General features: G+C 31.7%; 1 protein-coding gene and 2 long non-coding RNA genes across 8 annotated transcripts; 1 reads left to right on the top strand and 2 right to left on the bottom strand.

The window, feature by feature from the left end:
- The first annotated feature begins 3,781 nt into the window (after positions 1 to 3,781).
- Positions 3,782 to 5,184, top strand: LOC110808412 (uclacyanin 1-like). Its single transcript, XM_022033905.2, has 2 exons — positions 3,782 to 4,113; positions 4,605 to 5,184. Exons 1-2 carry the CDS (start codon positions 3,924 to 3,926, stop codon positions 4,943 to 4,945), a joined length of 531 nt encoding a protein of 176 aa, XP_021889597.1. The 5' UTR covers positions 3,782 to 3,923; the 3' UTR covers positions 4,946 to 5,184.
- Positions 5,185 to 6,649: 1,465 nt separating this feature from the next.
- LOC110812697 (uncharacterized) lies at positions 6,650 to 12,252 on the bottom strand. 6 transcript variants are annotated; one of them, XR_015813372.1, is made up of 4 exons: positions 11,629 to 12,223; positions 10,503 to 10,900; positions 9,365 to 9,463; positions 6,650 to 6,934 (listed from the first exon to the last, which is right to left on the bottom strand). It is a non-coding gene; the product is annotated as an uncharacterized LOC110812697 (long non-coding RNA). The 6 variants fall into 6 exon arrangements; XR_015813371.1 differs by having other exon boundaries at positions 9,365 to 10,900; positions 11,629 to 12,231; XR_015813373.1 differs by lacking the exon at positions 9,365 to 9,463 and having other exon boundaries at positions 11,629 to 12,222.
- On the bottom strand, positions 10,906 to 11,622 carry LOC148252857 (uncharacterized). Its single transcript, XR_015813374.1, has 2 exons — positions 11,251 to 11,622; positions 10,906 to 11,144 (listed from the first exon to the last, which is right to left on the bottom strand). It is a non-coding gene; the product is annotated as an uncharacterized LOC148252857 (long non-coding RNA).
- Positions 12,253 to 12,536: the final 284 nt, after the last annotated feature.

Here is a 12,536-nt window from a genome sequence, read left to right on the forward strand (position 1 = left end):
GTCTTTTTTCTTTTCTTCTATCAAACGTATCGCAATTTTCCCATTAAAAAGTAGATTTTAAGGCTAAATTTAGCAATTAAATTGGGTTAATTAGTCAAATTAATTTATTTTTTTTAACAAATCGAGTGAAAATAATTAATTATTTCAAGAGTATAAATAATTTTAAAAAATTGCGTAAATTTAATTCTTTAGAAAATTTTGAACTTAATTACTGAAGAAAAATAACCCAATTTCTGAATCCAAAATGAGATTATATTTCTTGATTTAATAATAAAATCATATTACTCCAAAATAATTTATTATGTATTTGATGCATAATTAAAATAGCTACACTCGAGTGTTTAATTTCATAGTAATTTTAAAAGAGAATCATAAAGCGCTTAGTTTGAATTTAGAATTAGAATATTTTTGTTATATTATAAAAACTAGTTTTGTATTGTATCTAATTGAATAAATATATCTTAATTAAAATAAAACATAAGCCGAAAAGAGAAAAGTTATGTGAATAACATCAATAAGAGAAAACAAAATAGCCTAGACTTAGAAATATAATATATATATATATATGTATAACCTCGATAAAGACTATGAAGAAGTCTTGAAATTCTCTTAAAAAATACAGAATCTATGAAAGAAGGAATCAAAATTTTCGTCACATGACCATATAGTTCAAATTAAGATAATAACTAAGAAAATAATTGGCCATAAATATTACATTAATTTGTAACTCTAGATATGTCCGTCAATAATCTACTATATGATTCCCAAAAATTAACTCATCCAAACCCTTTCTGATCTCAAAATAATTCTATTCTTCGATGGGAGGAAAATTTTGTAAAGAGTTACATTCACAATCAACGAAATCATCATCATTAAATGATGATGATGATCATCAAGAAAGTAATTCAAACCAGGGGTCCTCATTGGTTTTGATGAACTTGATCAAGTTGGACTGTTTGAATGCAAATGATCTGACAAAGAAAAGAAAGGAAAAAAAGAAGAGATCAGAACAATGTGATTCACAAGAGGTAAAGAAGAGAAAACGAACTCTAGAGGAATGGCTTTTGGACTCTCCAGCTTTTAACTTAAGATCGGGTCATCATCACTATTTCAAAGGCAGTGAACTCTATGTCTTAAAGCAGTTTTCTAAGAGGGTTCACCCTTCATCGTCTTCTAGTATAATACTGCAATATAATTCAACAACTGTTGTTGATGAATTACCTGTAGAGATTTTCTCTACAGACATATCTTGTTCTTCGATGCAGAGTACTACTTCTTCAATATTGAGAAGAAATCCTAGTGGAAGATTAGTGAAAAAGAAGGTGACCTTTAAACAACCTGAAGATACTGATGTTATCATATTTCATTCATCACCAGAATAAACCAGCTACTTGGGCACGAATTAGATTACGTTTCTAATTGAGTTGGTGTACAAGAAGACGTATTCTATACGATCCTTAAAGGTTTGAGTTTGATAGTTTAAGTATTATTAAGGAGTAAAGTGCTATATATATAAAGTTGTGCATTTTCTTATTATGTTTTTTAGAAAACAAGTTAGTAGTATCATTAGTCATTTTGGTAGTTCTGCTTCTTTAGTTGCGCTAAAAGTTCCATATGCTCATGTTGCGTTAAAGAAAAATTCATTGTATATACATTAGTGTCCCATTAGAATGACTTTTTTTAAAAAAAAAAAAAACTACATAAAGAATCGTGCAACTAGAATTCTTCTAACACTAATTTAATATATTGACTAGTAAATAATATAATAGTTGATGACTATAAATTATTATTTATTACCTTAGCTTGAGTTTTTTTCTCGACGAGAAACAAGAAATTACTTAGACTTAGAGTGGTTGATGATGGGAAATTTATGGTTCAATATTTTATTTGAAGCACATATGATAACCCGCTTTAAATTAAGACCAACATTACAAAATGTCAAAAAGAACATGTCATATATAATGAAGATGTGGAGATAGAGATAAAAAAAATTAACGTTATTAAAAGATTACCCGTTTATAAAAGTATAAATATTTGTTAAATTGAATATTAATACTGATATTAGTATAAGATTTTTTTTTTCTGATATTTACTGGTATAACTAAATATGCATATACATATTCTACTATTGGATTTGAATTGTGCAATTCACTATCAATTTCTTTTTGCTTATAAATTTTTTATAAATTATAATTTACTCATCTAATTCAAATAATTTTGATACTAAATTGAATTATCAAATCTACTTTTATGATTGCATTAGTAAATTATGGTTTACATATAATTATATCTAATAATAAAGAGAGTAAGATTTACAATAACTTAATATATACAGATTACCAAAATTAACTACAGGCAATAGATTAAAAACATTGAATCTACAAATTTATATGATTAAATACAAGTTTTCAAGAAAATTTTTTATTGAATCTTGAAATTTTCTTCTTTAAAAAGTTCAAACAATTTATCCATATTTACAATGTTTATGAAAATTGATTCTCTAATTTATCTGAAGATTCATAATTGGTCACAGTCGATATGTGGTTTATGATTATATATGGTTTTGCTTTTTTTCTTTCTACATAATTAACTTTTTCGGTAAAGCAATACACATTTAGGCAATATGCATGTTTCTGATTCTCTGTGTTTCTATATATGTGCGTATATGTACGTATAAATATATATATATATATATATATATATATCTGTGTGTGTGTGTGTGCCTATATGTATAATTAAGCTCATCCATAAAGGAAGAAGCAAATACAATCAACTTTGAAGGCGTTGAATGCGATTCACATGCATGCATGCATGATATTTATGATCAGTCAAATAAGTATATATATGTGTGTATATATGTATGTATGTTTTCAGAAAAAGACACCCACATACGCATATACATATATATATATATATATGTGTGTGTGTGTGTGTGTGTATGTGTGCCTATATGTATAATTAAGCTCATCCATAAAGGAAGAAGCAAATACAATCAACTTTGAAGGCGTTGAATGCGATTCACATGCATGCATGCATGATATTTATGATCAGTCAAATAAGTATATATATGTGTGTATATATGTATGTATGTTTTCAGAAAAAGACACCCACATACGCATATACATATAACAAGCTTTGGTATAATTTATATTATATTATTTTGAATATATTACATAAAATTAACCTTTACTTTATTGCTAAGCAATCTTTCATCTGCATTAAATATATATATATATATATATATAACAAGCTTATTTATGATATGATTTTTTTTAACATAATTTAAAAAGTGAAAATATTGAGTGCAAATTATTAAATTAGAGTCTAACTTTAACACATGTTATAATTTAGTTTTTAATATTTTATATTGAAATTTAATTCATAATATTTTTTATTTATTTGAAATATTCAATCTTCTTCTATTTTATAATATAAAATTATTATTAATTTAATTAATTAATTAAGTTTTAATTTAAAAATGGGAAGAATTGAAGTAGATAAAAAACATTACAAATGAAATTGTAATTAAAAAATCTTTAATTTATATAAATATTAATATTACATGTAAATTTTAGGATATGTTAATCCTAAACGGGTCGGATCCGATTTTAGATTATTGCACCCGACCCGATTTTTTTCTCTCTCTCTCTCTCTCTCCACCTATGGGTAATAATCATGACTGGTAAGTAAAAAGGACGGTTAAAAACCGACCCGATATAGCATTGGGCCCGCACCAACCAGTCAAGGAAGCTACGTCGAAACCCCATTAAAAAGAGGTTTTTTTTTTCTCAGATACCAAACACTCCTCAAGTAACGCAACACTCTTTTCCCATCTCTTTCTTCTCCCTGTTTCGCCATTTTCCTTTTGGGTTTTTTTCTCTCAAAACAAATAAAAGGTTTGGTGCTTGTGGTGGTGGGCAAACATGGCAGCATCTGGTAGATTATATGGGTTGGTGGTGATGGTGGTTGTGGTGGCATTTTTGGTCGGCCACGGCGGCCAAAAGGTTGCAGCCGAGATGGACCACGTGGTAGGATCTGATCGTGGCTGGGACCCTTCTTCTGATTTGGCTTCCTGGTTATCTGGCAGAGAGTTCAGGGTTGGTGATAAAATTTGTAAGTTCCTTTTTCTTTCTTAAGAAAATCTAGGACTAGTGAAGTTCACACTTGTTTGGCTCCTGAGAAAACAACAGATTTTTTTTTTTCTTCCTATTATTTTCTGAAGAAAAAGACTAGTAGTAATCAATCCCTTGGGCTTAAAAAGGTTTATTCTTTTCTTGTTTGTTTTTAACTAGATACATATTGGAAGCAGTAGGTGCCAGAATTAATCAACTACCCACTATTTCATTAGCTGATTTTCTGTTTGTTTCGTGGGAAAATTTACTGCTTTTTTTCTTTTTTTGCTTCGGAATCTTACCTCTTAAGAAACTATACCCTTCGGTTTCAGTTTCTTTTTCCAGAAGCTAGCAGATAGTACTGGTTGGTTAGTTAGCAGTTGAACTATCATTCTTTTTTCTTTTCCTTTCACGGGGATTTCATTTTTTACAACTAAAAATTAATTCATGAAGCAAAACTTTATTCACGTGAGTCACGTGTGGGGTGTGCAGGGTTCACCTACTCAGCAGTCCAGGGGAGAATCGCCGAGGTGAAGAGCAAGGAGGAATACGAGTCGTGCGATCTGAGTAACCCCATCAAGATGTACACGGACGGATTAGAAGTGATCTCATTGGCGGAGGAAGGGATCCGGTACTTTCTAAGTAGCAAGCCAGAGAACTGCAAGAGAGGACTGAAGCTACATGTGGAGGTGATGCCCAAGGAGAGCCCTCGGATTGAGGTATCATCAGACTCGGCAGGGTTTGAAGCACCCAGCCCCTCTGCCTCGACTCCTCTTGTTGGCGGAAGCTTTATGCTGTCGTTGGTGGTTTTGGCTTTCTATGTGGGTTTTTAGCGGCCATTTCTTATTTTCTTTTCACAGTCGATGATAATGGATATGAGCGCAGACTGTGGAACAGGGTTATATAAAGAACTAGAAATATTACGTAATGTCATGTGGATTTTACTTTGATTATGTCGAAATTTGATACCCTCTGTTACTTTTTTTTTTATTTTAAATTTTAAGTATTGCATAAAAAAAATTGTATTTTTTTTTTCCTTAATTTTCATAATAATATTAAAATATCATATATACATGTGTGTGTATATATTTTATATATTTTTAAAATAAAAAATATAAATTATATTAATATACAATAAAAAATTATCAACTCCTATGCAAATTATTTATGCCATTTAATTCTATTTTTTACTTTTAAATTACATGATAATCACGATGCATATAATATTAATAATTATTTTTAAATATCTAAACACATTTTACGCTCTCTTTAATAGTAAAGATACGTTAAAAATTTATATATACTCGTGCATGCAACCAAATTTAGCGAACTACAAAGTCTCAATGTTCGATTTGTCCTAAAGAGTCTCTCAAGACTATTTTTTAATAACTGAGATATCTTAAAATTTTCTTATAAAATATTTATAATTATAGAAAAAATTATATTAAGTAGAAGTTTAAAGTCGTGATAGGCATTGATTATTATTAAAAATAAATTAAAATATATTGTACTATGTGTTAATAATATCATTAAATTTAAAAAATATAATTTTGATGTAACCTGGTACACGATGTTTATAATTCTATCATTTGCGATCTAATATATGATTTTAGATATTTATATGAATTAATATAATTTCAGAAGATTAGTTTTGTATTTAAGAATTTGCTCTTTCTTGTATTTTAGTTATATATATTATCAATATTTAAAAAACATCTATTTAATGTTGATTAATATTTTTATGTATTTTAATTATTATTAGTTAATTCTCATACATTGATTAATTTTGTGTTAAAATAATAACAATAATAATAATAATTATTATTACTATTATTATTATTATTATTAAGTAATCTCTCTATTCATTTAATATCATTTTTTTCTCCATCTTTAAAATATATAATTCATATAAAAATATATAACCCTACATATGAAGTTTTACAAAATTATATAAGGGAATTAAGTAAACTTGAGACAATTTTATTTTAAAAAAATCTAAACGATTAGAAGTTAAAACTTAATTTTTTTTTTTCGAGATTTTTACTTTTAATTAATTTTTTTTAATGAAAAACCAATTATGATGTAAATTTTCATTTTTAAACATTTTATTTTTTTGAAATGCAATTACATGTTAGGTTATGTACTATTTCAATTTAGTAGAGTAAAAGATTATATAATAGAATGAAAATTATGATAGAAGTGATGATTACAAAATTATAGCTAAAAAAGTGATAAGACAACATCCCTAACGACATTGTTGATAGTAACTACAGGTGCTAATAATTGTTCATCCCTCACACTTGATAATAGTTATTTTAAGTCATTTTCATGACCCAATTTTTACTCAGTTATGTATGAGAAGAACTCTTTATGGAAGAAGTTCTTTTTTTTGATCTATTTAAGAGCTTATTTTTTAATTCATATGATTTTAAATTAGAGCTTAAATTAACAGTAGTAAAAGTTAAGCTGCACTTCGTTGTGGTTTTTGAATATATTTATAAGTCCATTTATCTTAAGGAATTTTCAGGTATCACACGTAAGATGAAAAATATGAATATATATAAAATTCTTGTGATGACCATCGAGCTCGTAAGAAAATAGCATGAAATAGTTTATGAATTAAAAATGTATGGGCAACATATAACATATTTTGTCAATTTGAAGACACTAATTTTGTATGCAGTAAGACAGTTAACAAAGAAAGAAACTTTGCCTCATGAGTGTATTTCTTTATTGGAAGAGTAAATGCCCGAGTTAACCCCAGATTTGCTATGATAAGCAACATTGTCTGTCGATCCATAAGAACTTGAGCTTTAAGGTCCCTACGATGAAGAAATAGTGCAAGATAGAGAACAAGTTATATATATAATTTAAGTGGAGATCAAAGAAATTACCTATGTAACACTGCATGCACGTGACAAAAGCAATACTTTTACAGAGTTGGTACATCAGGCTTTGCAAGATGTTTGTTAAAATTACAGGTATCCAATTTACTGCAGCCTGTATGCACTTGTATGTATGTATGCATATATACGTATGTACGTATGTATGCATGTATGTATGCACTTGTATGTATGTATGCATATATATGTATGTACGTATGTACGTATGTATGCATGTATGTATGTATGCATACATGTACTAATGAATATATGTATGTATGTATGCATAATGCATATGTATGTATGTACATATGAGGGAGAATGAAAGAGAGAGAGAGGGAGTGGGAGAGGGAGAGGGAGAGGGAGAGGGGGAGAGAGAGAGAGATAGGGAAAAAGAGGGTGTGAGAGTGAGAGTGAGAGGGGGAGAGAGAAGGGGAGAGAGGGGGGGAGAGAGAAGGGAAGAGAGGGAGCGAGGAGGGGGAGAGAGAGAGAGAGAGAGAGTAGGAAAGAGGGCGAGGGAGAGACAGAGAGAGAGAGAAAAAGAGAGAAAGAGAGAGAGGGAAAGAGAGGGAGAGAAAGAGGGAGAGAAAGAGGGAGAGGGAGGGAGGGAGAGGGAGGGAGGGAGAGGGAGAGGGAGGGAGAGAGAGAGTGAGAGTGAGGGAGGGAGGGGTGTAGAGAGGGAGAGAGGGAGAGAGGGAGAGAGAGGGAGAGAGAGGGAGATAGTGGGAGAGAGAGAGAGAGAAAGGGCAAGAGGGAGGGGTGTAGAGAGAGAGACTGAGAGAGAGTGAAAAAGATAGAGAGGGAGAGATAAGAGGAGAGAGAAAGAGAGGAAAAGAGAGAGAAAGAGTGAGGGGAGTGAGAGAGAGGAGGAGAGGGGGAGAGAGAGGGAGGGAAAGTGAGGGAGAAAGAGAGATAGAGACAGAGACAGAGAAAGAGAGAGTGAGAGAGAGGCAGACAGAGAGAGAGAGAGTGAGTGAGAGAGGGAGGGAGAGAGCGTCAGAGAGGGATCGAGAAAGAGGGGGAGAGAGAGGGAGAGGGAGAGGGAGCGAGAAAGAGGGTGAGAGAGACAGTGAGAGAGAAAGTGTGTACATATGTATATATGCATTTAATGCATATGTGTATGCATGAATGTATGTATGTACGTTTCAATGTATGTATGTATGCATGCAAGTATGCACTGATGAATATATGTATATATGCATAATGCATATGTATGTATGTATGTACATATGTATGTATGCATGTATGCATATGTATGTTTCCATTCTTTTTTACTTTTATTATCTTTTTCTTTCTCTTCCCTTCTTTTCCTTTCCATTCTTGTCTTTCCTTTCCTTTCCTTTCTTTTCTATTCTTTTTTTTTCTTTCTTTTCTTTTCCTTTCATTTCCTTTCTCTTCTATCCTTTTCTTTTCCTTTCTCTTCTTTTCTCTTCCTTTCTTTTCTTTTCGCTTTTCTTTTCTTTTCCGTTCCTTTCCTTTTCTCTTTTCTTTTCTTTTCCTTTCTTTCTTTTCCTTTCCTTTCCTTTTCTTTCCTTTCCTTTCCTTCTTTTCTTTTCTTTTCTTTTATTTTCTTTTTCTTTTCTTTTTTTTTCCATTCCTTTCTCTTCCTTTCTTTTCTTTGTTATCCTTACTTTCCTTTCCCTTTATTTTCCTTTCCTTTCCTTTCCTTCATTTTCTTCTCCTTTCTTTTCTTTTCCTTTCTTTTCTTTTCATCATCAAAATATCATGTTACCTTAAAATATGTAGAAGCTGTTGGAGTTTAGAATCTCCAGTGAAAAATGGTTAGTTAGTGACAAGCTCTACTAAAATTCAGAATACAATGAAACAATTAACCAAATATACAGGTGGAAAAGACTTAAAAAATAAATAACAAAATGATGTGCACCAAATATACAACTAACGGACCACATATCTACTGCAGTTGAGTGATTGATAGCCTATGAAAGAATTTCGGGAACCCTGTACCATAGAGCTAAAATTTGTAGAAATACAAAAACATCCAGAGTTCACCAACATTTGAAGATACTATATTTTGCATATAGTAAAACAGTTAACAAAGAAACAAATTTTACCTCATGAGTGTATTTCTTCAATGTAAGAGTAAATGCTCGAACTAATCCCATATCTACTTTCATTTGGACTCATGTATCTTTATGAAAAATTTAATAAATTTGGAAACTATAAGAAGCTCTAAGCTCGAGACATTTGATTTAAATTTTGAAAACCTTTCTTATTTGAACTCCACCACATGAGAAGTTCATTTTATAGCAATATAAGATTCTTACTATTCTTCCACCCTTATCTGACTGCAACAAGAATCACAAACAAAATACAAAAGAAATAAGGATCAAATGATAATATGACAACTACCAGAGTCCATTCAAAAGCAGAAGAGAAGGATGAACAAATCCAGGAAGACGGGTAAATTTCCCACCATGCAAAAAATGATATAGTAATTCATTCCTGGGCCTGCAAGTATCCAACAATTTTGCTATGTTAAAATGCACATTGCTCGTATCTTTTTTGTTTCAAGCGTCTAATTAGATACCCTTAAGCAAACACATAAAGCGAAAGCACCAACCGCATAAGATGTGCTAAAGAATATGCCTTAAACCTCACCTACATAAAAATATAATCAATGTTTTTTTTAAAAAAAAAAAATTAAGGCAATAAGATCTAATTAAGGATATCTACAAACAATTTCTCAAAATACGCGAGAGAGAGAGAGAGATGATTAACATGGACCGCAAAAAATCAAAAGATATCATAGATCACCATAGACATTGAGCCTAAACACTATACACTTGAAACTAGTCTTCTGACCTCCAAATCCACTCAATAGCTACCAACTTAGCAAGAGGTAGACAATTAAAAACTTAAATTAATTGATTTTCTTAACTATATCAACCATCAATAACATAGCAGTCACTGAGTGCACAGGGAACCTTTAATTTCTATCATCCTTCCACCACCCTCAATTATTTGGCACCATCTAATTATTCAAGACATAATACATCTTTTGAGTTAATATGAAAATGTAAATTTTAAACTTAAAAAGCACGAAGAATTCAAAAAGGAAAGGATATAGGGAAAAAAAAAGGGCCACTAATATGAGTTATTAATTGAAACTTAGAACGTCTTCCTTCTAATCTCAATTCTTATACTTCTTCAATAGGTTCTGACTGCTCCAAGATATGAGTTATTCAATAGGGAAAAAAAAAGAGGCCGCTAATATGAGTTATTCATTGAAACTTAGAACGTCTTCCTTCTAATCTTAATTCCTATACTTCTTCAATAGGTTCTGACTGCTCCAAGATAAGCAACATTTATACCTATTTGATCTCATTGCAATAGAGCAGCAGAAAAATTGCAAGAGAAAGATCACGTTAACTGATAATAGAAAAACTACCCAGGCTGATTCAAACAAGGAGAGATATTTCCCCAAAGATCAGCAGTCACAAAAGAACTTGAAATTAAAATAAAGGGTGACAAGATCACAGAAAAATACCTAAGTCAGCTCAACCGATGAAAGACATGTTTTATCCAATTGATCTACTCCAGCTAGCAGTGTAAACCTCTTGTAATGTAAACGATATTTCAGCAGCCTATTATAGTCCTGCAACCGAAGTTCTCAACTGGCTAGCCATACCAAAGTACACTATCTTGAACAATTATAGAGCTTTAACAGTATTACATCATTCACGTGTTACCTTAAACTCATTTTTTAACTATATATGATTAGAAGAAACCCGACATACAAAGTTCAATGAACCTTTCAAAAGTCTCTATCTTTTCTTTCCGGTGGCTTCATCCTTCTAACAAAATCAAGAAGACCAAAGAGCGGAACCACCAGGTAAGATGTGCCTTAAACATCAAGTTTATGCATTGTGGTATGTAAACAATAACCTGCATACAAAAAAAAAATGACAGAATAATATAACATTAAGGATTTCTGAGCAACCATTACTCAAAAGAATAAATGTATAGGTATATATATGTAAAGAGAGAAAAAGAGAGAGCTACAGAAGACCGTCTTCCACATAAAGCCGATACACCACACAGTTGAAACCAACTTCTGAATTCAACATCTTCACACCAGCTACATTTATTATGAAATGGGCAACAGCAAGCAAAAACAAGAGATACAGGACTACAAGTAGCAAACAAATAGTTTTTAATCATCCTATCAATGTTTTGATATAGTAACAACACATATGCCACGATCAGAAATGAAAATTTTAATTCAAATACAGTACCTGATTAAAAAGTTTAATTTGTTCCAATGTAGTAAGCATCCTTTCATTCAAAAACAATCTATCTATACCATGCAGCACGAGTCACAAACAAATCGGACGGAAGTAATGGGTGATAAGATGATAGGAGAACTACCAGAGTCAAACCAAACATACGGAACACACATCAGATCCAAAATGATCAAATCCAAAACTGCTTGAGTCTTTGACCCAATGAGGGAGAGAGAGAGTTTAGAAATCCTTCTAATTCCGACTCATGTATATCAATGAAAAATTCAATAAACTTGTGAACTACAAGAAGCTCCAAACATAAGAGGTTTGATTAAAATTTTAAAAGCCTTGAACGTTTTAGTGAGAAAGTTCTCTCCAGTTTAGCGGTACCTCTTGATGAATTTCCGGAGATCAGTGTCCATGTACTCAAATAACAGATAGAGTACTGTCTTCCCTTCTTATTCTGTCCTTGTTTGACATCAAGCAATCTGAACAGAGCATGGAAAGAAAAAAACGTTAAATCGAGATGCTGAAATAAATGACAAAAAACAATTTGCAAATTTAAGAAGGAAAAGACTCAGCAGATGAGATTCAAAGAGGGTGGCAATTTAAGACAGAAAAGCCTCCACGGTATCAACAGATAAATAATAAAAGAGATTAGCCTCTTGATCGATCGATTGATTGGATCGAAGGGGTTGATTGAAGTGTGAGATCCGCCCAATACTAAGGCCGAGCAACCAGCTGATTGGACGTCTATCTATCTCACCACGCTCCCTTACTCCTATAAAGGCCGGCGGAAGGAACGCTCTGCTCATCTTTCTTACGGCTCGTTACCGCAGCGCTCGTTCACCCCGCTATCAGCCCAGTGGTTATCGTCTTCGCGAGCCCTCTTCACGAATTTCCTTCCTCTCTAAACCTTCTCTCTCTCTCTCTCTGTGACGTTATGCATCCGCTCCCCTCTCCCCCTTTAATTTCTTGGCGTGTTTTTGACGCTTCTAACGGTTATAATTTCATCACGTGTTCTAACCCGCTCCACTCTCCCCTCTTCTAATTTTTTCGCGTGTTTTTGAAGGTTCAAACGGTGGCGTTTTGGTCGAGGGATTAGGTTATGGGCCAAGCTTTTATTTGGGCTTTATTTTGAAGTAAAATGGGCTTTTGGGTTTAATTACTTGAAAAAATGGGTTTTTAGACATTGATTTTTGTTATGTTTAAATTTGGGTTTTTGAGGATTGCACTTTAATTTTTGAAATTTATTAGATTAAATAGAAATTAGTTTTAAATTAGTGAATTTTGAAAAT

Source organism: Carica papaya, chromosome 7 (genome assembly GCF_054855325.1).
Source record: "Carica papaya isolate Zhongbai chromosome 7, ASM5485532v1, whole genome shotgun sequence".
In the NCBI taxonomy this organism is placed as follows: domain Eukaryota; kingdom Viridiplantae; phylum Streptophyta; class Magnoliopsida; order Brassicales; family Caricaceae; genus Carica; species Carica papaya.